The sequence below is a fragment of the Brienomyrus brachyistius genome, chromosome 15 (assembly GCF_023856365.1).
Source record: "Brienomyrus brachyistius isolate T26 chromosome 15, BBRACH_0.4, whole genome shotgun sequence".
Lineage (NCBI taxonomy): Eukaryota > Metazoa > Chordata > Actinopteri > Osteoglossiformes > Mormyridae > Brienomyrus > Brienomyrus brachyistius.
The window spans coordinates 5,291,868-5,315,196 of NC_064547.1; the positions used below are offsets into that span (position 1 = coordinate 5,291,868).

The following is a 23,329-nucleotide window of genomic DNA, read 5'->3' on the forward strand; positions in this document are numbered from 1 at the left end:
CCCAAATTCTTCAGATTTTTTAGCCAACCACGTGACAAATAAAACTCCTAACATCGGCGACCGACTCGAGTAAAACATACGGGCAATATTCGACTGATGCAATCTATATCATTTCCAGCGTTCATTACCGCCGTATCAACTCTTCGGCAGTCATGTCTTTCGTTTAGGTGGCCTGGAGACATTAAACGTGCGCGTTTCCTTTAAGAAGCCCCCCCCCTCGCTGACTCCACAGCGGAGGGGGAACGGCGGAATTCCTGGAACAGCAGCTGGGAAAAAAAAATCACCAGCGGTCTGTTTCAAGTCCCCCAATAGAAACTGTGCCTGATTTGTGGCCAATGTTGGAGATGTAAAAAAAAAACGGAGGAAAAAAAAACACTAAGGGGGTAGCTATGGAGATAGGACGTTTTCCTGGCTGCTTTCTTTGACAGGTGTTGAGTGGGGTAAAAGTCTTAAAACAGAATCCAGCATGTACGCCAAAGGAAAAGGAGCTGTCGTCCCTTCCGATAGCCAAGCGAGAGAAAAGTAAGTGAAATTACGCGCTCTCGCGCGCGGCTACTTCGTATATCGCGCTCCCTCAGCGATACTTTACTCAAGTATAAGTAGTTGCTATTATTTAAAGGGCTGTACGGTGCGCTGCTACGTTACTTGCGTGTGCCTTTGCCGGACCGTCGCTTTGCTAACTTTTAGTTGCCGCTCTTTTCATCCTTCTTTAATGTCCCCCCCCCACCCCGAACACGAGGATATTCGGTCGTTTTTTGGTGTAACTGTTTCTTCACAAAGAGTACACAAAATATTCGTTCGTGTTGCGTGATGACGGCGGACCGCTCGGCTTTTTTCTTCGCTGAAACAAGGCGATTAGACCCCAAGTTTGGCGGAGTTGTAAGCGGGGACATGGGCTTGGTGTCGCGGCGAACGTTTAGCAGGGGAAATGCTGGCTTTGTTGTCGGCTTGCGAGGAGCTGGATAGACCCTGTAAGGCACGTTGTGTGACTATAAAGTTTTCCGAGGGATGCTACGGACAGCGGCTTTAGTTTTGCGCCGCTGTCTATCAGCACACCTTCCTAAAGCTTTGTCAACATGCATTGTCAGAATGTGTCTTTCCCCCCCCCTCCCTCGTTGTTTGGAGTTAAACGTAGTTTCAGTGGTTATTAAATAATGTTGGGTTGTTCGGCCGTGGAAGGAAGTGTATCAAAGACGTTAATTTCAAGGTTTTGCTATTGTGTGTTCTTTTACAAAAGCTATTGTAGATATCTTTTCAGTGAACCGTCTTAGTGTCGGCGGTCGTGGTTTTTTTGTGAATGAAACATTTTTCCGGTTTTCTCCATGATTTACAATGACTTCAATTAATTAGACGAATAGGAAGAAGGGTTGTCAGAAATATTCAAGATAAACGCACGAATACCGTTAATGTGTAACATATATGTGTTGATGTTTTAATATCAACATAAACTTGGTCAACAATTGAACAGAACCATCAGAGACCTGTTTAATTGGATAGTGTTTAATTAAAAAAACTGTTTAAATAGATAGTGAAGATGGATGTGGTTGATTCTGGGTGTATATCGCAAAATATTTTACCAAAGCGATGCGTTTTGTTGTTGGAATATAACTCGGCAGCTAGTTATTTGGATTTGTCTTGTCTAATCTTGTAATCAGAGTGAGAGACATAATCGGGCAGCCGCACCGATATTTCAGATATTTGTCGGCTTATTGATGAGCAGTTTTAAATACTCCTGCCACCCCCATCACGGAACAAGTAAGCGGTCGTATCCGACTTGCACTGTGCATCGACGTAAGGCAGATTCTTTGACTTACTTTGATCAATCGATGTAACACAAAAAGCACTAGATTATACCGAAACGTTTCGAATGGTTCATTGTTGTGATGCTAAACATTTTAGTGACAGCCTGCATCCACCGTGCTTTATGGCCAATGTTAGTCTTTCTGATCGATTCTGTAGTATTAAAAGCTGGCTGCTCTGTTATGTAAACCTATTAAAATCAGTCGCCTCTTGGGCTCAAAAATGAAAATTAACTTTATGGAAGTGCTAAAAACTTGTGTATCTCTTGCACGTCAGCCGTTTCCGCTCTCATTGTAAATATTTTGTTATTTTATGGAAATAACAAACGTGCATGTAAATAAGTGTGCGTTAAATATGAAAGGTCTGTTGCTGCAGTGTTGTTTTCAGATGTTTCCCAGTGTAAAGACAGCACCACTGTCACGGTTGATATTATAGTCGTATACTGCACGCAGCAATGTTTGTTGTACAGTTTAATTCACAACAGTGCTACGGAGTGTAGGCTTAGTTGATGTGCTCGTGCCCACGTGAAAGTTTTTTTTTTTCGTGATCTGTTGCTGGTTGGTGAGAACAGTGTATCAGTAGGCTGTGTATTAGTTTTAACAGGGTCTGGTGCCACAGAGCCGTGGCATGATTGGATATGATTGAAAGCTGAGATCAACCCCCTACTACTGTGTAGTGCAAATTTACAATGATCTTAAAGGTCTTAAGGATACTTAAGGTATTAAAGTATACCGAACTGTTTTAACAATTACACTTCATTTAGACATAGCAGTAAAATGACTGTATTCCGATACATGGGAGAACCTGTCTTTAGTTAAACATGACTGAGGCAGGGAAGCAAAGCACATGTTAAATGTTAAGGTTGTTTTAATGTGTTGTTGGATAAGCTGTAACATCAGGCTGACTGAAGTGAGAAAGAAATTAGATATTTCTTGTCTCAATCTGATATTTCATCAAATTTGTATGCATGCACCTTTTACAGAAAGCCCTGTGAAGTGGCAAGGATTGCACATAAAGTTGGTTGCTTGTTGTAAATACGAGAGAGAAGTGGCATAGTTTGGCAAACAGCATAATGGTGCGTCTGTGTGAACAAACATGCCAGCCTTGACCGCAGATTTGTTAATGAAGGTTGCACCGTGATTATAGTGAAACATTATGCATCACAGAGCGGCGTGTTTAGTGCTAGATTGCAGTTTAAATTTGTGGGTAAAGGCATGATATTGAAAGCTGGAGAAAAAACTGATTGGTCACCCCAGACTTTCTTGGGTGTCTTTTGTGTCAAATTAAACTTCCTTGGTGTTGATAAGCATCTAACAGAGAGGGCGCCACAGAGGCACGCTGGGCTGCCAGTCACTGGCACGCGTCTCCTTCCTGGTCATCTTTTGTTCATGGCCATCTTTACTACACTGTACGCCCTGTATCATGCCTGCATGTCAGTTTTGCTGCTCAAGTCAGTCAGAACTCTCCACGTGTCTGATTTGTTTCGTTGCTAGCAAAGTTGCAGCAGCTTGCTTCTTCGTTTTACTAGTGTGAGTGAGCTTCTGGTTCCTTGGCCGCTCAGGGACACGGCGCTAAACCAGATTGGTGCAGATAAGACCTGCTGCTTCATATTTCTACTTTCACACCGAGGACTGTAAATCAGACCAAGATGGCACTGTTTGATATATCCTCTTTCTTAGAGAGTGTCAAAGACCCTAAAGCCCTATTTGATTTCACCCCGAACAATAAGCTCATCTCTCAGAAGGTCTGAACTCCTGCTTTTAACCTGTGTGAACATCTCAGGCGCTTGTTTTTTTTTGTTTGTTTGTTTTTGAAATGTGTTTGGAGCAGCGTTATGGGTTTGTGGTTTGGCAGGTGTTTGAGAAAGCAGTTAAGGCCTTCAACGGGATATCTGACTGTCCAGCACAGGGTTTTCCTGTCGGAATACTCCGCGTTTAGATTTCTGTAAAAACGTGTCCCCGAGAGCAGCTCTACTTAACAGATGGAACAAAAGACTGAAATTGGCTGGTTTAATAAACAAGGTTTGACTGTGGAACGGAGGCCCTCTCGCAGGTGTTCTCTGCTTGTGGAGGCAGAGGACGACAGCGATACCAGCACCTGCGTGTAGCTAGAAATAAATACAAAGCAATACACGGGCGTAATATTGTGAGTAATCTCCTTTTTTGGGAGTGTGACTGTAAAGTAAGTGGATCGATGATGTGACGTGCGCTTCGTATACCGCCTAACCTTGGGACTGGCCTGAGGAACATCGCTGGTCATTGTGCATTCTGGATGTGTGCCTCAGATTTCCTGGGATGATTTGTAAAGAAGCACTAGTGGAAGAAGAAAGTGCTTGCAAAATTTTGCTTGGGAATTTCAAGGCCATTATTATATGCACAACACCCCCCCCCCCCCACCCAAATGTAGATTAACTGCATTGAATAGGATTCCTACAGTATACAGAGTAGCTTTGAAACGGATGCATACATGCATAATGACGGCTCCATTGAAAACATTTTTGTATGAGGAATACAGTGTCTTTCACAGGCCAGGCCTCCGACAGTCTGAATGCTCTGAGGTCAGCATGTATCATAATGATCGAGAGTCCTATTGAAATCAGTGGAATTCATACATGGCGTCTTCAATACGTGAAAGTTAATCACTTGTGATTTGAATCACAGTTTGCTGCCAGCTTTTTATTCTTTTTTTATTTCGCCCAACTTTCCCCCACTTTCTCTTTTTTTTTGAGCATCTAAGCATATTAGTAGTAATCTTCCCAACATCTCGATTTGCTGATAATTCCTTGGGTCTCCCTCAGTGGACTTTGCGGTGACACAAAAACCAAAAAATGTGCTCGCATGCATACTCTTGTCACTTAATTTTTCTTTTGGTTGCTGTTTGTGTTAGTGTGCCATGTTGGATTTTGTCTGGAGTCTGTTTTAGATGAATAAATCGGAGTGTTCTTGAAGTCAGTATTCAGTCCGTGTTTTCGAAGGATTGCCCAGTGTTTACGCTGCAGTGAGGGGGTTGCCTCACAGAGCGGGACAAAGGAGGCCACTGCTGGCACACCTGTTCACACCGGTGCTGCCGTAGGGCCCACTGAAGATCGCACATGCTCAGATGTGACCTTTTCTGTTTTTTCCCTCTTTCAAAATCGTAGCCTTTGGCTGCTGCTTCTGTGTCGCCTGTGTTTGTCAACGGTTTCTTCAGCAGGCTCATTCAGTATAAGATACATTTCATGCAGGGAACACAAGGACCATTTATATTTGTGAAGCGAGTATTTATTTGGTGGTGATTTGGTGGATATCTTTTTAAAAGTTGTAATGCTTGATTAATCAAAGTAGCAATTAAAGTGGAAGCACAATCCCAGCATTTCATGATTTTATTGGAATCTTTATTGATGCACCCAGTTTGCTACCATTTGTTTGGGCTCTGTCTCTCCTCTCTTTCTCACCCTCCCTATGCTGCATTGTTTTGCTTTCTCTATAATTACAGTATCAAAGTGTAAAACCAAACTCAAACAAGTTAATTTGCTAATTCGGTGTGTTTGGTGGCTAAACTTGTAGCCATGGGCAGGATATTAAGTATTCTTGCAGTGAACGAGCTGTCATTGAAGCGCCACCACACTCTGGTGCCTTGGCTGTGTGGTGCGTAGGGCGGAAGGTGTGCTTCATTCCTCATTGGTGCACTGTTAGGTCACACAAGGCTTAGGAGTTAAGCAGGTGATCTAGCATCCGCACTTCATCCAGCACCTGGGAATGACACAACTCCCACTTAGCATAGGACGGTAGAGCTCGGTGTGATAGGGAATGGCACGACACGGTACGGATCGGTCTGATGGGGAATGGCACGACACGGTACGGCTCGGTCTGATGGGGAATGGCACGACACGGTACGGATCGGTCTGATGGGGAATGGCACGACACGGTACGGCTCGGTCTGATGGGGAATGGCACGACACGGTACGGCTCGGTCTGATGGGGAATGGCACGACACGGTACGGCTCGGTCTGATGGGGAATGGCACGACACGGTACGGCTCGGTCTGATGGGGAATGGCACGACACGGTACGGCTCGGTCTGATGGGGAATGGCACGACACGGTTACGGCTCGGTCTGATGGGGAATGGCACGACACGGTACGGATCGGTCTGATGGGGAATGGCACGACACGGTACGGCTCGGGCTGATGGGGAATGGCACGACACGGTACGGATCGGGCTGATGGGGAATGGCACGACACGGTACGGCTCGGGCTGATGGGGAATGGCACGACACGGTACGGCTCGGTCTGATGGGGAATGGCACGACACGGTACGGCTCGGTCTGATGGGGAATGGAATTCCTGCTCCCCCAGTCATCCATCCACCTCAGCTTTCCTTGATGGTTTTCTTTTTTTAAATGGGCAACAGTCGCAATCAAATTTTGCAGAGTGTTCTTCTTTGGCAATCCTCTTACCATGCTGAGGTGTAGGGTCTCTGAGGCGCAGACACGCCACACGCATGGGGGGGGGGAGTCCTCCTTGCTGCCCCGGCTTTCCTTCACCACCCATCTCTCTTCCATCCCAAAATTAAAAGTGGCAAAATTCTAATTGCCTTCTTTCATACAGTATTTTTTTTGGCTTCTCTCATGTTGTATATCAGGCAGAAACATTAAATCCCTCAATAAATGTTTATAAATAAATGAGGAATAATTACCCTAAATATAGAACTTCTCTCATGCTTTGAGTTACAGCAGAAGAGTGTGCTGTACCCCACAGTGCAACACGAAGCTCTTCCATGGTGCTGTATGTCTGTTATTAATCTGTGTGTGTGCATGCTTGAATGCGCACGTGTTTTCTTGTGAGGCCGAGTCGAGGTGGTGCCGGCTGCTGCCTGTCCTAAGACATATTCGTTGTCTCTACAGATAAACATTCACTGCATTAAGAGCCAATCAGAATGGGAGGGAGCCTCCTTTGTTGTCATTGGTGACCAGCGGTTTGCTTTCCCATTGCGCATTCTCGTTGTCCAGAAGTAAATTGCAATGGCTTGGCTATGAAACGACAGCAACAGAGCTGTTATGCGTATGGATTATGTTTTGAATCAAGTAAAAGTTGCAGGAGATTTTTTTGTATTATTGACAGTTGTGTTGCATATGTAAAACCATTGCTGCAGAGTAGGATGTCGAAGACGAAAAGTGGTGGGAGCGTTTATGCTGTTCTTCAGAAGGACCCAGAAGCCTCCTTCATCAGCTTTAGCTCGAAGCAGCTTCTTACAGTAGGGTAAGGCTGCATGCAGCAAAGCTGAGCGACGGAGTTAATTTTTGCAGGCATGTTATTGTTAGAAGTTTTTAAGTTATACAGCAGATCTAACTGGGAAGTGTCACATGAACTGGATGTCTTGATAAAGCAAGTCTGAGGGGCGTTACCCATGAGTGTCAGCACTTAACTGCGATTTCTTACATTCATATGGTCTTATAGGCCTTGCCGGCTGTGTCCCCTGTGTCCTGCAGCAGGTTTCAAAGACGTATTACCACCAGACTCTTCTTAGCACACTTGATGGCAGAATAGGGTTTCCTTGGAGCCGGGAATGGAGCAACTGAGTTTAAACAAATATGGCTTCATAATTCCCCATGTATGATACTGTATCACCAGTATCAAGACAGGTATTGAATGGATTCAAGTGACCATGGATAATTAACGTGAGCTATCTGATCAGACACACGTTTATCGATTAGGTATGAAGGTGACACATTAGTGTGCAATAGAACTTCACTGCGCAGTGTGACTTTAAAAAATACTAAGCTCTTACATTCTGACACTTGATTGGGCCTGAAAGGTTCATGTCCAACCCCGTGTGAGTAATTTTTATGTGTGTACTGAAATGCAAAATATTTTGCAGTTTCTTTAATGTGCACCTTTGTGTAAAACTCTGCAGTAACTGAGTGTTATTTGTGCCGAATTTGAAGTGGCTTTGCATCACTCCATTCCAGGTGATGTTTTTCCCCCTGCTCCCATACACTGTGAAGTTGTCACACATTATCCAAACCTTTCACAGCAGACATTCGCACACCTTGTTCTGGAAATCTTGACCGCAGGGAATGATGGAACTTTCACAGTGTAGTCTGGCCAAAGGAGCTGCACTGAAGGGAGGTGTAAATTGCATATTATTATTATTATTATTATTATTATTATTATTATTATTGCCTTTTACATTTAATTTTGAAAACTAATGAACTGAGGGGAGACTGTGAAGTGCTGTTTTTTTTTTTTAAACGTGAGCTGATTCCTGTACTGCTTCATTAATATTGTTAATGGACTACAGTATATGTTGGCAGTACATATATTACACTGTGCAATTCTGTCCCTCCATCCAGCTCATTTGGTAGTAAAGCTTTTGGCCAATAACAGTGCAGGATGCCGTTGTCCAGATGTACTGATTCTTTGTGATTTGATTGGCTTGATTCTGTAAGAGATGTATCATTGGAGGATGAGCTCAGGCACCTAATGATCAGAAGAACTTCATCGTGCACATCCTAGCAATCTGTGGCTTGGTGGAGTTTACCAACCATTGAATGTTTCACTGAACTCCTGGGATACTTCTTAATACTCACACACTCGGCCATCTCCCAAAAGGTAATGGATCTTAAACAGCTCGTAAGTTGCCTGAAATTCAGAAGTATGCTGCCGCTATTGAGGTGCCATTGTTTAAAATCGATAAAGACCTGAATGTACAACGGAATTTTGGATCTGCTTATAATAATCTAACAACATGTATTTAAAAATAATGCCACTGAATAATTTTTATTAGACAACTGGCACAAAACTATGTAAACATGTTCTGACATTTTTGTACTTGTATAATTCTGATTGCTAAATAATTTACTAATATGTTCTCATATATATATATATATATATATATATATATATATATATATATATATATATATATAAAAAAATAAAAACTGTGTCCATTTCTTTTAAGCCGTTACTTTCCTGATGAAGAAAATAAAGAGCTGAGAGTTTTCAAAACAAAGCATAAAAATAAACCAGCCTCCAGAGTTTTCGTGTTGTGAGTTTGGCTGTTCGGATAACTGCTGTGTTTGCACATAATGTGAAAAGATTAAAGACTTTGGTAAGACTGTGGTGGACCAGTCTGTCCTCCCCCTTTGTTGGAATTTTCCCCCCATACCTGCGGACACATTGGGTATCTTGTTCTCACACCCAGTAAATATCATACTTTGGAATCTAATCGAAAGCAAAAAGAAATGATAAACATTTTATTAACGCGATGTCTGCGTTAACGCAACAGATCTCTAGGACCGGGGCTTCTAAGAGTAAGATTTATGTGGTTTCTAGCCAGCTAATGCAAATCTGGTGCAGCTGTATAAGTACATAGCGATTAATGGTCAGTCCTTTAGCTATACAGAAAAAAGATCCAAAGGCTAAAAGGTATCCAATGGCAACTGAAGAGCAAAGAAAGGAGCCTGGTGTGTACACGCTGTTCACTGTGGGGCCGTCAGGAAAAGTAGCCCAATCCTAAATGCTAGGCACACAGACTGACTGCAGCTGTTTAGTTTGAATGCAGTCTAACATGTATGTAGATAATCCTTAACTTACTATGTTTTATTTACTCTCCTCCTCTTTGTTTTCCTCTGTCTCTCTGGCTTTTTATTCTGTTTTAGTTTTTAATTGTTTTACGCAGAAGCTTTGCGGTCTATAGTTCAGAAGTATTTGTTTCATCACTTATTATTTAAATATATTGACTTGATCCTGATATGTTGAAACCTGCTGGTGAGGATGTAAAAAGGATTGTGCGTAATTTTGCTAAAATACATTTGAATAAGGCTTGTATGATGAGTCATTGATGACCAAGGTATTCTCTCCACATATTGGGAACAGTCTTAGCTGTCTGGTGGTAACATCATTTAAAAGAATTACCCGTCTAATGATATGACGACTAAGTATATCATTTATTTGCAGTTCGGCTACAAATATCCATGATTCCAGTTTTAGGCTCCTCCTTCAAAAATCAGAGAGCTTGTCTCCGGTGTCCACCATTGGCCTTCATCTGTCATACTTGGCCGCTGTTTCTCATCTGTCTCTTCTTCTGCAAACCCCTGATCTTTTGCAGAAGGTGGTATAAGCTCCCTTAAAGCTCATGGGATTGTGCTTAGGTAATGCAATCCCCACGTGCAGCTGAAGCCTAAACAAGCCTTGTTAGCAAAATGCTAAAAGCTACATGAGTATTGCTGTGACATTCATTATTCAAAACCTGAAAACTGAGCTACTAGTAAAAACACCAGCTCGGTCTGATCGCCACCTGTATGGCATGCAAAATTTGCCTGGTGTCTGGCCAGCATCGCACCTTACCGAACTCATTCCTCACTGAACTAATCGCCTCTACATGCGCACATGGTGAAATTAGTTTCTGTGCTTGTTGAAAGTATCAAATGTTCAAATCGAGCTAAGGAGAGACTAGCACAGATGGAAGCTTCTAATATCTTTGTGCAAGAGTGGAAGAATTATTATACTGTGTGCTACCAGCAGCCTGAGTACCTAATGCGTTTTGTAACATAGGCTTTTATTTCCTGTGGGTTGGGCTGCTTTCTCTGAGGCTGTCAAGAAGATTATAAGCTAGCTAATTTATTATTATAGGGTTATTTTCGGATTAAATGTAGATGAATAACAATGTTTGACTTATTTTAAAACGTGTGAATTTGAACAATTTTGAATTTGAATTTCTTAGTTTCTCTGTCCTGTGGAGTTCTGCTGTGTTATTTATGTATGTATTTATTTTAAAGAAATCATTGCGTATTACTTAGATGGGTGGTTTATTTTCATCACTACTGCCAGTTCTGTTCCGCTTCTTAATACCGCCTAAATAAACGCATTGCATAAATACGCCGAATGTTGACTTGCGGATGTTGTTTGGGTTTCCCCGGTTTGCTAAGCCTCCTCGCCGACTTAATGTAAACTCGTGCTTAAATTTGTGTCATTGGGTGTGATGTAGGCTGGCACTGTGGCGTGAATGTCACGTGACTTTCCAGTGTGCCCACCCCTGAGCAGTGTGGAAGCAAGCAGGCGTTTTCTGGAGGCCGGTGGCCCTAAGCTTAAGGCCGGAGCATAAAACCGGATTGCAGGGGGGTCCTCCCCAGGGACTGCCTGCCTGCCTGCAGCCGCCAGGTTCTGCCCTCCGTGCTGGCCTGCTTCTCTTGTTAGCGATCTCCGCCACAGACAGCTCTTAGCTCTTAGCAGCGCTGGTGGAGTGGGGAGAGAACGGGTGCCGCTGTGCTTCCGCCGGACCTTCCTGTGACTAATAAAGAAAATGAGATGTGTAGAAAGGAGGACTATGATTTGGGTGCCAGTGCCACGGGCAACATGTGTGGGGTCTGTTTGCCACCAATCCCCTTTTCTTCCTTCATATGCTAATTCATGCACGTTACCACGTGCCTCACCACTGACTACTCCAGTTTTTTTTTTTTTTTTTTATTATTTTCTCCTCCTCTGGTCCTTCTGACCCAAGTGTTCCATTTCCCTAGGACTAGGCCTGCGTGATGTCACACTGCGATGTAATCGATCTCATGGCGCATGTGCAGTAATCACCGGGACTTTAGATAACAGGTGAAACATTTGTCCAGACACTGGCATTTCAATACTATATGGTCATTTTCTTAAGTCAACAATTGGATAAGCATCTTTGTAGTGCACCTAAAGAATAAATGAGATGCGTATTGTGACGCCCAAAAGTTAGTAGTCTGTATGAATTTGGTGTATCCTCATGTTTATGAAATTTGTTTTGCGGAGCACGCCGCATGTTTTTTTTTTGGTGACATGGAAGCGATTTATACACACTAAAGATGCCATGACAGCTCGGCAATCACAGCATCTTTTAAAAGAGGAGATATTGTAGATAAACTAAGTTGGTGGTGTCGCAGTGCTTTTTGCCATTTAAAGTTTGAAACGTTTATTAAAACAGGATGTTTATACGGATGACTAACTTCTGGGCCTCACAAAAATGCCTCTCATTAATATTTCAGGCACAATACTAATCTCCTTACTAAATTGTCGACGTAAGTAAATGTCTGTATAGTTCCAAAAAGCCGGCATCCAGACAAATGTTTACGCCCATCATCTGAAACCCTGGTGATATCGTGCAGCCCTGTTTCAGACTATCCATCGTCCCATCTCTCATGTACGGAGATGCTTGGCTGCGATTGGCATACTGGTGTAGTGCCACGCCCATGGAAGCGTAACTGTTCATAGTGTTATTACCGGTATCAAACAGGCTCATGTATTCTTGAGTTCATATTTTCTGCATTTAGTATCCCTTTTCATGCTGCTGGTGTGGGGGAGGGGGTCCTTGGTAGGGTTACTTGTTTTGGTGCTTGTGCACTGGAACAGAAAGCACATTGGTTTTGGAGCCGGCGTGCATAGAAGCCTGCATATTTCTAATGCCCCTGTTATATGATTGTTTTCTCTCTTCCCAGTTTTTATAATTGACCGTGAGGTGGTTATTTCCAAAGCATTTAAGATCATCATTGAACAGCCTAGGCTGTGGTAGACGCATATTGTTTGACTGATTTTCACAAGTGGGCCCTTGGAGTCAGTCAGTGTGGAATTCCGGGTTTAGCTTTTGTCGAATGATTAAGGAAAAGGTCTACTTTAGCCCAGAACATGTGTCTTTGTGTGCCGCCTTTGCTCCCTTAGTGCCTAGATCCCTCTGAGCACGTTTGGTTTGTTTAGCTCTAACGACGATGGCATGGACGTGCGCAACACATGGAATCAAACCTCCAGCAGTTTACACCAGGTGAATGTGAAGTACATCCTGTTGTGTATTTCTATAAATGTGTCCACATTTTGCTGCCCCAGAAATCGGAGCGCGGCAAAGGATGGGCTCTTACGCACGTCTTATTCATCGGATGTTTGTCAGTCTAAGCGACATCCATTCGATAAACTTAAAGGAGCATCATCTGCTCATTGTCTTCATGACTCTTGTCATGCTTGACAGTCTCTCTTCCCTTGAATCTGTGCATGACAATTCTGTGGAAATCTAGGCAGACCCCATTATACACTGTATGAAGGCTGAAGACCATTTAAGATGTGTAGGTTGTGCCCTCTTACCAAGTATGTGAACTGCCTATTTAACGGTTTAGAAATCAACACTCGACTAACCCTCCAGATTTATCTATTTAGAGCATATTTAGCCTATTAGGGTAACTTTAATAAGTAGTAATTACACTGCTTTCACAAAACGTATTATCTGGCGTCTAAAACTACCCGAAGTGGCTTTACTGTTTAGCCCTGTCGCTGTTTGGGACGATGTGTCGTTCCACAGGTTAGGACTCTGTGCCCAAGATTGGAAGGTCTCTGGTCAGCATAGTGATTTCACTGTAGTGTTCCTTAGTACGGCCCTTAACCCAAACGTTCTAGGATCTGGCTCACCCGGCATTTCCAATCTCACTTTGGATAAAAGCGTCTGCTAAATGAGTGAAATGTAAATGTAAGTGCCTGGAAAAGATAACTGAAACGTTCAATTAAGTAAATAAATAAAGGCACTTGTTGAAAGTACATTTTGTTTTATTGTTTTAATTGTAAATCAGAGACTCGGTCTAGGGGGGACCTTAATGAAAAATGCCTTGTCTAGTAGTGTTTAGGGACTTTTCTGTGGGGACGCCAGTATTGTGAATGACAATGTGAATTGGCTGATGTAGGCCTGGGAGACAGGCTTTGGGGGGGAAAGACCTGGAATATCACTGCGCTCAGAATATGAAACAACGTAGTGTTGAATCACTTATAAATAAACTTAATCATAAAAATGATCTGTGTGTGTGTGTGTGTGTGTGTGTGTGTGTATGTATAAAATCAGTTACAATATAGAAACAGTAACATGAGCTGTAGCCCACAAGGATGTGGGTTGGGGGGGGTAAGTGATTGGATGACATGTGACTGGGATGAAAGATGGTGTTCTCTGTGAACGTCTGTACTGTTTTAGAGTGATGGTGGTTTAATCTTCACGCACTGGAGAAATGCCTAGGGCAACGTTGCCAGTCAGCTCCCAAGCAGTCTAGGTGTCATATTGTTAGGATTAGGATCTAAGGGTTATATTTGTACGGCACGTAAAGATGAGGATCGCCGCATCACTGGGGTGTATCCCAGGTCTTTGGTGGGTCCACAGAAGCTATAGGCGCTAGCAGTGTGGCAAAAACAGCGGGCTTAACTTCATTTACTCATGAATGTTAGGGAAGGGGCAACTTGTGTGTGTGTGTGTGTGTGTGTGTGTGTGTGGGGAGGTGGGGAGGTGGGGGGGTGATGATGAATTCAAGTGACCGGTACAGAGACTAAATAGTGCAGAAGATTTTCGGTCTTGTAGAGTTGTGGGCTACGTGTGAGTGTAAATGTGTTGCTATGATAATAAGGTTTTTTTTTTTTACTCGCTGGTAAAAAGTGGCTGCTAGTTATTTCTGTCTGCATGCCGATGTGGTTGCTTCAAAACGCCGACTTCAGACTCTGTGTTATGTTGTGGCGATGCTCCGTACCACGTTTGCTAAAGCAATTTGCCTTGTCATAACTTTTCTGCACGAAAGGTGTTTTTTCTCCGGGGAGAGTGTGGAGGTTCTAACAGAAATCTCCCCCCCTCCCTGTCTTTCAGGTTAGCTTTATATGTGTACGAGTACTTACTGCACGTTGGAGCACAGAAATCAGCACAGACCTTCCTGTCGGAGGTGAGTAACTTCCGGAAACGTGAATCCTGAAAAAGATGCTGAATCAGCTAACGCTGGTCTCATTTCCATTAGGGTGGGATTAAAGTCGCCTAGGTTAAATAATAGTTAAATTCAGCTTAGTAATCTGATAAAGAAATTACAGTTATTTTTTTACCTTTTAGACATTGTCTAAAACAGAAATTTTGATATCGCTGCTTTGATATTTTTTTTTTTACAATTTTGTAATTGTGTAGTGCAGCCTTTTGAGCAGGGTTTAGCAGGCCAGTGTGAAAAGTGCAAGCGATCAGCCCAGATTAACACGCACCAGCATCCCCAAGTCCTTCGGGTACGGGGTCACCCTGCAGCCCTGTATTACACCGCCCTCAGCAGTGCACCTCCGGCAGACATTATCCCCCCCCCCCCAGCATCTCGGGGAGGCGCCCGTGCTGGCTGGCCGCTGGGCTCTCGTAAGTGCTGCCACATGCGGGAGGGAGGGTGCGATCTCAGCCGCTGAAAGGTTGGACGGGTGAAATTGGTTAATAACGTGTTCTTAACCCGAGTGCCCAAAACAGCCCATTCAGCAGTGAGCTGCGGATCTCTTGGGGATTTTGCCCATTCTTTGTTTCAGATATAGTTCTGGCCTTACTTGTAAGTATACAGTTGTTTTAATGCTGTAATGGACTCTGGTCAGATTCTTGCGTGTCCATTTTCCCTCCTGTCTTTCTCCCAGATGTCTTTGTTGCATGTGACTGAATGTGCTCCTCTTAGTGTACATCCCTCAGTATACTCTCCCATGAGAAATGTTGCAGATGTTTCTCCCCTTAGCTGGCTCTAACTCCGTCATTATGCTGCTCACAAACACGACCGGTTTCCGCTTATTGTTTTGACCCGCAGAACGTGAGGTACGTCACATGTCCGTAATGTGATGCGGGACAGGTTATGACTTAATGCCTATTTCGGACCTTCCGTATTGGCAGTGCGTTGTGGGTATCGCGCCCCCTCTCTGGTCACAGGCAGTACAATGTCTGCTCCATGTTCTCTCACCCCACCAGGAAGCTACCGATTTTCTTCCCCTTTGGTTTTCCGCAGGGAAAACTACCCGAGTCACATTGGCTGCCCCTTGTCCTGGGGCCTCAGTTAATCGTTCCGGCACCTTCTTTACACCCCTGCTTCTCATGAAGTGTGATCTCTCTCTCACATGTGTGTGATGTCTGTATCACAAACATGGCACACTGTGACCTGCCCCCCCACCCCACCCCCGCAACCACCTTGATGATTGATTTCATTGAATAAATCGGTCACGTATAACAAATTATTTAAACAACGGACGTATGTAATCTTAGAGCCCATTCTGTGGCCAGGCAGTGGTAAACTGGCATACTTAGCATTACCAGTGTTGCATTGTTAGTTTTTGGTACTAGGTAGCTTAGAACGTCCGTTACTGTTTTGTACACAAGTGTCGCCAGGCAGCTTCTGTGTGCGGATCGCGCGCTTGCTGGGATGGTGCCGCGTGCCTCACTGCTGGCCGTCCGCCACGGTGAGGTCGTCACCTCCAGCTTGTTGGGACTGGCCAAAGCAGAATTAAAGGAACACCCAGAACCAGCCCTTATTACGTTGTTTGTCCCGCTCTGTTTGGGATTTAACAAAAGAAAAATGTTTAGTGAGTATGAAATTTACAGATGTTAGAGGCATTGGTACACTTGTATGCACAGTATTGTGAATGTTGAAATTATAAATGATGTAAACACAGGGGCTTGAATGTAATATTAGTTGATTAAAATGAATGTGTGCTTCAGTAGTGAAGCTTGCAATCTCGTTAAAGTGTAACGTGATTGATGTATTCTCTGAAGATTCGGTAGATTTTGTAGATCCTGCATCAAGTGGAAACGTGTCATTAATTGAAATGCAATTTGGCTCACAGCCCCAGTGATGTGAATTTTGTTGGGCCTGGTTCTGTGAGGCAACTCCTGGAGCAGTCTCGTTAATCTGTGATTGTTTCCACTGGGGCTGACTGTGGGGAAATCCTAGACGGGAGAACGCCGGCATCTCTTGGTCCGGCCCCGCAGGCTTGGCTGGGATTGGGGGGGGGAGGCTTCCTGTCTGATCCCTGCACTCTGCCGCCCGCAGATCCGATGGGAGAAGAATATCACGCTAGGAGAGCCCCCAGGATTCCTGCACTCATGGTGGTGGTACGTATGCCGTGCGACAAAACTGGCTTTCGACCTGAAAAAAGGCCCTTGACTCGGGCGGAGGATGGGGGAGTCTCTACTGTCGCGCTCTCCGGCTCTGGGGACCCTGCCCCCCCTAACCCTTGGCAGTAATGGGGTTAGCCCCACCTTTTCACACCCCTTCATTCAAAAGAGACAGATGATTTTATTTTGGATGCTACTTTCCTGAATATAATCAGGGGAGTGTCGATAAAGGCTCCAGTAGTCATCAGACTGAAGGGAAAAAAATTGACACTTGACTCACTTAACAGTCAACTAATTGCAGGGTACTTTTTTCTGTAATTGGCATTGCCTTTCGCCGTCGTTATCGACATCGTCGTCATCATCCTCATAATCGACAATGGATAGAGGCTGGCTATACCTTTTAAGCATTGTGAAGCTGTCACTCTTCATGCAGTGTTTGTTTCTGGAGGGGCAATAGTGCAGCGTGTGGAGCCGCTAATAACACACTCGTGCTCCAGTGTGGTTTGGTGTCGTGTGGTCTCGCGAGGGGTGTGAGGTGAGCACCTCTGCCCGGGTCTTGCTGGAGCTCATGGTGGTGGGGGTGGGGGGGTCACAAGTCTCTCCTGCTGTGATGGATTAGCCTTTCATGCTAACGTATATTGCTGTGTGTCTGTGTTGAATTTAATTTTTAATATAGCACAGGGCATCTAAAATTAAATCTACCTACCTAAGAAAATGCACGCAAGCTTATCATTAGGCGTACAGAGCATCTGCGCTTAAAGTTCGTGAGAAGTCGCCTTTCTGCCCGGCGTCAGCGGGGCCCCCACTGCGGCGGCGGCGGAGGGAGGGGGCGTGGGGGGGCACGGGGCGTCAGTCTGACTGGAGCAACAGCACGTGGCTGGGGAGCCACGCCGGGGCCAGGACCCCTCTCGCCCACTCTGACACCCCTCCCCCAGACAAAGGGTCCAGATGGCAAGGGGAGAACCTGCCCCTCCCCCGGCCCGCCCCCACCCTCAACCTTTGTCTGCGAGGGCCGGTCTTTGTTTGTTGGAGAGGCCCCCGGACGGATTAACTCCTTGCATTTCAGGCTCCTTTGTGTTAAACAGGCTAATCCACCCCCCTCCCCACCCCAGCCTCGGAGTCTCTCCCCCCTCCAGCCCCTACCCGCTTCCTGTCGGGCTCTGGCTGAAAAGACGAGCCAAGCAGTCCAGGGGCTTACAGCCGCGGGGGTGTCTATGTGTGCATGGGAGGTGCTGAAGAGAACTGATGCGCAAGTTTGAAGGGGTGGGTGGGTGGGCGGGGGGGGGGGGGGGGGGGGGGTTCACAGAAGGCGAGAGAGATTTAATTTTTCTGTTTATAAAGTTTTTACATTTTTCTTTTTTTGCTCATCGTGCGGCTGTCCATCCCAGGACGGACTGTCACGTCGCCAAGGTGGAACATCTGTAAAGTCACTTTACGGCTGAAATTCCCCGTACGGAACCGAAGGAGGAATGTGCCTTTGTCACAGGGTAATTGTGTGGCGCGACGAAGCCGGTTGGCCCGGAGCTGCTCCTGCGGGCCGTTTGTGATGTCATGGGAGAGGGGAGGGGTGTGCTGACTCTTAACGCACATGGATAAATCACAGCCCTATTCCACGTTCGTAGGCAGAATGTGCCGGACTTTCAGCTTCCTCCATTCTCCCCACTGCTCCTTGTCAGATGTTGGGCTTATTGGTTCAGCCTAAAGGGACTATTTCTGTGAAATTATAAAATGTTTGATTTGCCCCGTTTAGTTTTTTTCCTGTGTGCTGCGTAGCTTCGCTAAAAATGTATCAAATGCTTAGTGAGGCTGGCGGGGCCATTTTGGCGTGATGCTCCTTGGTCTGTAGCATTTAAGGTCTGAGTCCTGACCTTCACATGCTCCCAAAGACAGCTAATGTGGGTCCTACCCACTCCTCACGTGTTCTGCAACTTTCTGAAACTTCCTGTACTGTGTGGAAGCTGGTGTTGAGCAGTATACCGGTTCATACCGAAAACCATTTTTTAAATTATTGTTTTGATATGAATTTTTCTTATACCGCAACACCGGTTTAAATAGCCCACACAACATTCAGAAATTGATGCAGCTGGAAACTGTTTAAGGGGGGACCTTTTTCACTGTTGCGCCACTAAAAATATACCGCAAAAGATCAGAAACGGAAGATATAGTTGACGCTGGAGTTGAAAATAATGAGATACTGGGGTTGTCAAAAAAAATCGATTCTCAGACAAATTTTTTATATCGATTAGTATCTGATTAGATACACATTTTCTCCATTATTGATATCAACGGTGTGGTTTTCGCCTCATTCGCCACACTTCACACAGCACCACTACAGCGCATGTGCACGCACGCATGCATACGCATGCACACACTTGCGCAGCCCCTCCCCTTCTCTCAATAGCTGCTGAATGCATTTGCGCTGGTTAACATGCACATAATGAGCAGGCCGAACATGGCATACGCTGCAGTTGCAGGCACTTCAGAAACTGCTTTAGTAAAAAAAAAAAAAACGCAAAAGTGCCGTTTGGAAGTATTCTGCAGATGAGCGTGGAAAGGCTAAGGATGTCGATAAACCTCTATGCAAACAGTGCGACAAAGTTGTGGCGACAAAGTCAAGTAGCACGTTAAACCTGGCGAAGCATCTTAAAGACCGACATCCCGGTCCTTTGTGAGAAATTTTGCGAGGTCATTCCAGCAACACTGAACTATTAAACACTTATCAAATATGTTAACTTGGCCGGTGCACACCTTAACCTTAGCCGTTCCTCTATAAGCAGTTAGCCAACAAACACGTTAGCCGTATGTTATCATTAAGGTAGCGGATAGGCGCAATGGCTAATAATAAAACAATAATGTGGGGACAATGCAAAAACGTAAAACAAAAATGTGTCTTGTAAAATGTGGTAAACGCCCACGTCAAAATCAATAAGTAAATACATCAAAAATATTGTGAAACCGAACTAAAATATCGTGATATAAATTTTTGGTCCAGCTGTAGCGGAATCCCCCGTGTGAATTTTTGCTTTCACATATGGAGTCCGTCGATCCTTAGACGTTTCCCACACCCCGACATTGGTCTCCATGCTGCTTGACGGTAGAGGTACACGAGACAGACCGCACGACAAGATAAGTTTGTCATCGTGAATTACAGTTCTTTCACCACTCCTTCCATGGCAGGACAGTAAATAAATAAATGTATATCCTTTTCTCCCCCATTGCAGTCTGTTAATCTTGTTTTACGGACTGTTCTGTTTTTTAAATACCCTGCCCCCTTATCTGTCTCAGAATGGATGTTTCGCTTAAGATGCTACTGTTGCCTTGCGAGTGTCCGTTTTTAGTTCAAATCATTTTTGATTACTGAAAATGTGCTAACAATTAAACAATTAACAATTATGTGACCCACATGTTCCCAGATGCTGCTGAAGTTTTCCACTGCAATCTTTTCACCCTGTTTTTGCTTTTTACTGTGTTGGGGTGGGATGGGAAGGCATTCTGTTGCAGATGTGTTTGTAAGATGTAGAAGATGTAGTGGATAAGCAACCGAAAATGTGACTAGAATATCAGTGGCTCTTGTCTTTGACATTTTAAAACTCAATGCTTTTGTACTTCAAGTTGCTTTGGCCTGAAGCGTTTTGGCATAAAAATGCTTAAACCGTTCCACAGGTTAAGCAATTATTATTATTATATTCTGTAGATAAACAACCTGAAATCTGCAAATCCTCATTTTCTGGCTTTTGAAGCAATGGCAGTGTTTCACCGTGGGAAAACCTGGACTGTATTTTAGTTAGTGTCGTTGGCATCTTGATATTACAGATATTACAGTTGCATGCTGGGCCAATGTACTGGAGATTAAGTGAATAAGAATGCCGTCGTTTTTGTATTGGTTTTAGTCATGTTTTATGTGGAAGCAGCAGGCGGGGGTGGGGGGTAATCCAGTGCCATTTTGTTGAAAGCCAGTGAATACAGCTGACAGTCTGAATTAGCCAACCACGGATGTCTCACTTCCCACCTGGAAACAAAGAGGACATTGGGTTATTAGCGTCCTCATCCAAACGTTCAGCCCTGGTGTGTCGCTTCTCTTCGGTGACAGACTGCGACCGCGCTCATTTTATTTGCCCATGAGCTGATTGGATTTGAGACGGTCCCTGTCTCTCCCTGCAGCTCGGGCCTGACAAAGCCGTGCTCTCTCTAGTGCTAGCTAATAGATATAATAATGGGCTTTGCCTTATTGTTAAGTGACTTGGAGGGGCTCAGCGGTCTCGAAGTTAGCACTGCCTCTGTTCCCTCTCTTGTTCCACCGCTGCTGCTCTGCCTTTACTCATGTTTTGCCGCCTTCCTGTTCTGTTCTACTCGGCAGCCTCTTTTCTCTACCTGCCCCTGTACTGAAAGGCATTCTTTCTCGCGCATGTCACTTACCATACTCTTGTGAATTGCCTGCCAAAAAACTTTGGGCGTAACTGTCAGTGCAATCCACTCGGTAAAACAAACATCGTTTCAATGCTGTCATATTTTTCACGTCGTACATGCGTTCTGTTCTTTAATTGCTCGGATTATCGCTAAGTGTGTTGTCCTTGGGGATAAATGTTTTCCCTTTCATCTCTTGAAGATTCGGCATTTAATGGTAGCTTTGAGTGGTATCGTCCATGGGATATCCATTAAATCAATATTTGAAGATCTTAAGCAGCCTAATTTGTATCAGCCAAACAGGTATTTCTAGTCAATGAAGTAAATAAGAGACTTTTTGTTATAAAACCATGTCCCCCTGTTCAGCTTTTAAGGATTGGCTTTCTCCTAGTTGAACAAATCCCTTCCTTAATTGATCGGTAAACGGCAGCTCTTGTCAAATAAAAAGGGAATTAGGATGACATTTGTTTACTAATTCCAGTTCTGCAGGGGAGCCTGTGAGGTGGGCTGGACAGTAGTGGACTGCGGGCGTTTTTTTCCTCTTGATCTGCCTGCACTGAGCATGGCTGTAGAAGCATACATATGGTTGAATGCTTGATTTTAGGGTTGTTTGGTTGCTGGAGCGTGTTGGTTCATGCCTCTCTTTCCCCCCCCCCCCCTGCAGCGTATTCTGGGATCTGTACTGCGCGGCTCCAGATCGACGGGAGACCTGTGAGCATTCCAGTGAGGCGAAGGCCTTCCATGACTACGTAAGTGGCAGCCTTGTTAAGCATTTGCCTGTATCACTGATGGGTGTCTAGGTGGTAGTCCCATTATTGTGATTTTTGGCGGGGGTGGGGGTGAATCATTCCCTGAATATCACTCTTGAAGACCCACCTCCTCAGAGTCCCACCATTGCTGGACACAGGTTGTGGCATTCGCTGGATTTGCTTCCTCATTGTGACCTTTGACCCCTCGGAGTACCTAAAGAGCCTTCAGGAAGTCGGCTGTCATGGTGCTGGTCTTTGATTAGCGTCCGTGGTTTCTGACGCAGGCTTGACTTCAAAGCATCTGGAGTCGTCGTGAGGCATGATGAATGGCGCAAAGCTAGCAGAGGAGACCGTACGGTCAGCTGTTCACTTTAGGGGAAAAAAATAAAAAAATTCTCAGGCTAACTAGAACTTGAAGTGTATATACAGAACGTGAGATTATTCTTCTAGATTTTTTTTCTGCTTCTCATTCCTGTTCACCCATCACGTACAGAAAAGATTTCTGCAGTATTCTTTAGCCGTGGCCCCATTGCAGTGGTATAACCCCAAGGTCCGTCTTCCACCTACCGTGTCCTGAAAACTCTGCCCTTTCTCCAGGGTCTCAGCAGAGGGCACTCGGCTCAGATATCCTATTACTAAGTTTTAGTCTGAGGATTAATGACCCGTTTCCCTTGGCCTGTGACCTTGCTGAAGTTTAGAGGGTCAGAGTGTATCCAGTTAACCCCAGGTCGCAGCGCATGGATCGATTTGCGTTCATGTGTGCTGTGCTTGTCTGCATCTTGTTCGGATACCAAATGTACTTTGATATGCTATACAGTGTGGCAATTTCATGTAATGTTACACAAAATAGATACAGTTTGACTTCTTAAAGAAGTTGCAGTGAGAGATAGTGTTTGGTCCAGCATGGTACTGCTGGTGTGCTAAAGAACCCGTATGTGTGACCCAGAATCAGCCAATTCCTGGCTTAATAGACGGTGTCTGTCTTTTTTTTCCTTTTGTTTTGGAGAACAGTGACAAAAGTGAGTATGATTAGCTTGTTTTGACTTTTTCAACAAGGACAAATGTTGTGTGAAGGAGCTTTTCTCCAGAGGGCTTTGTTTTGTGGGTGAGGGACGCTTGTGACGTGGCTCCTGTGGGCCAGTCTGGGCCTGCATCTCTCTGATTATCTTCGTCACTGAGCTCCCAGCGGACCCGCAGTTTTGATCAGGTGGCCATTGTGCCGCTGCTGATAACAGGCCTATTCCCTGGTGTCTGAGGCTCATGAGGAGGAAAACAAGCTGAGTCCCGTGAACTGATAGATCCTCTTAGCAGGTATTTGAGTAACACCGTGACTCTCTTGGCCCTTCGCTGGGTGTCGCCCCCCCGTTTCTGTGTAACTCGATCATAGAGGCGCCACGGTGGAGCATGGTGGTCTGGTGTGTCGTAGAGGCCCCACGGCGGAGGATGGTGGTCTGGTGTGTCGTAGAGGCCCCACGGCGGAGGATGGTGGTCTGGCGTGTCGTAGAGGCCCCACGGCGGAACGTGG

At 44.8% G+C, this 23,329-nt stretch overlaps 1 protein-coding gene across 1 annotated transcript in view; it reads left to right on the plus strand.

The window, feature by feature from the left end:
• Positions 1–251: 251 nt before the first annotated feature.
• ssbp4 (single stranded DNA binding protein 4) overlaps positions 252–23,329 on the plus strand; it is a 71,434-nt gene continuing 48,356 nt past the window's right edge. Inside the window, exons 1-4 of the mRNA XM_048976623.1 lie at positions 252–522; positions 14,408–14,480; positions 16,587–16,648; positions 21,720–21,804. Of these exons, the coding sequence (XP_048832580.1) occupies positions 467–522; positions 14,408–14,480; positions 16,587–16,648; positions 21,720–21,804 (276 nt within the window). The 5' untranslated portion in view covers positions 252–466. The remainder of the gene's footprint in view (positions 523–14,407; positions 14,481–16,586; positions 16,649–21,719; positions 21,805–23,329) is intronic.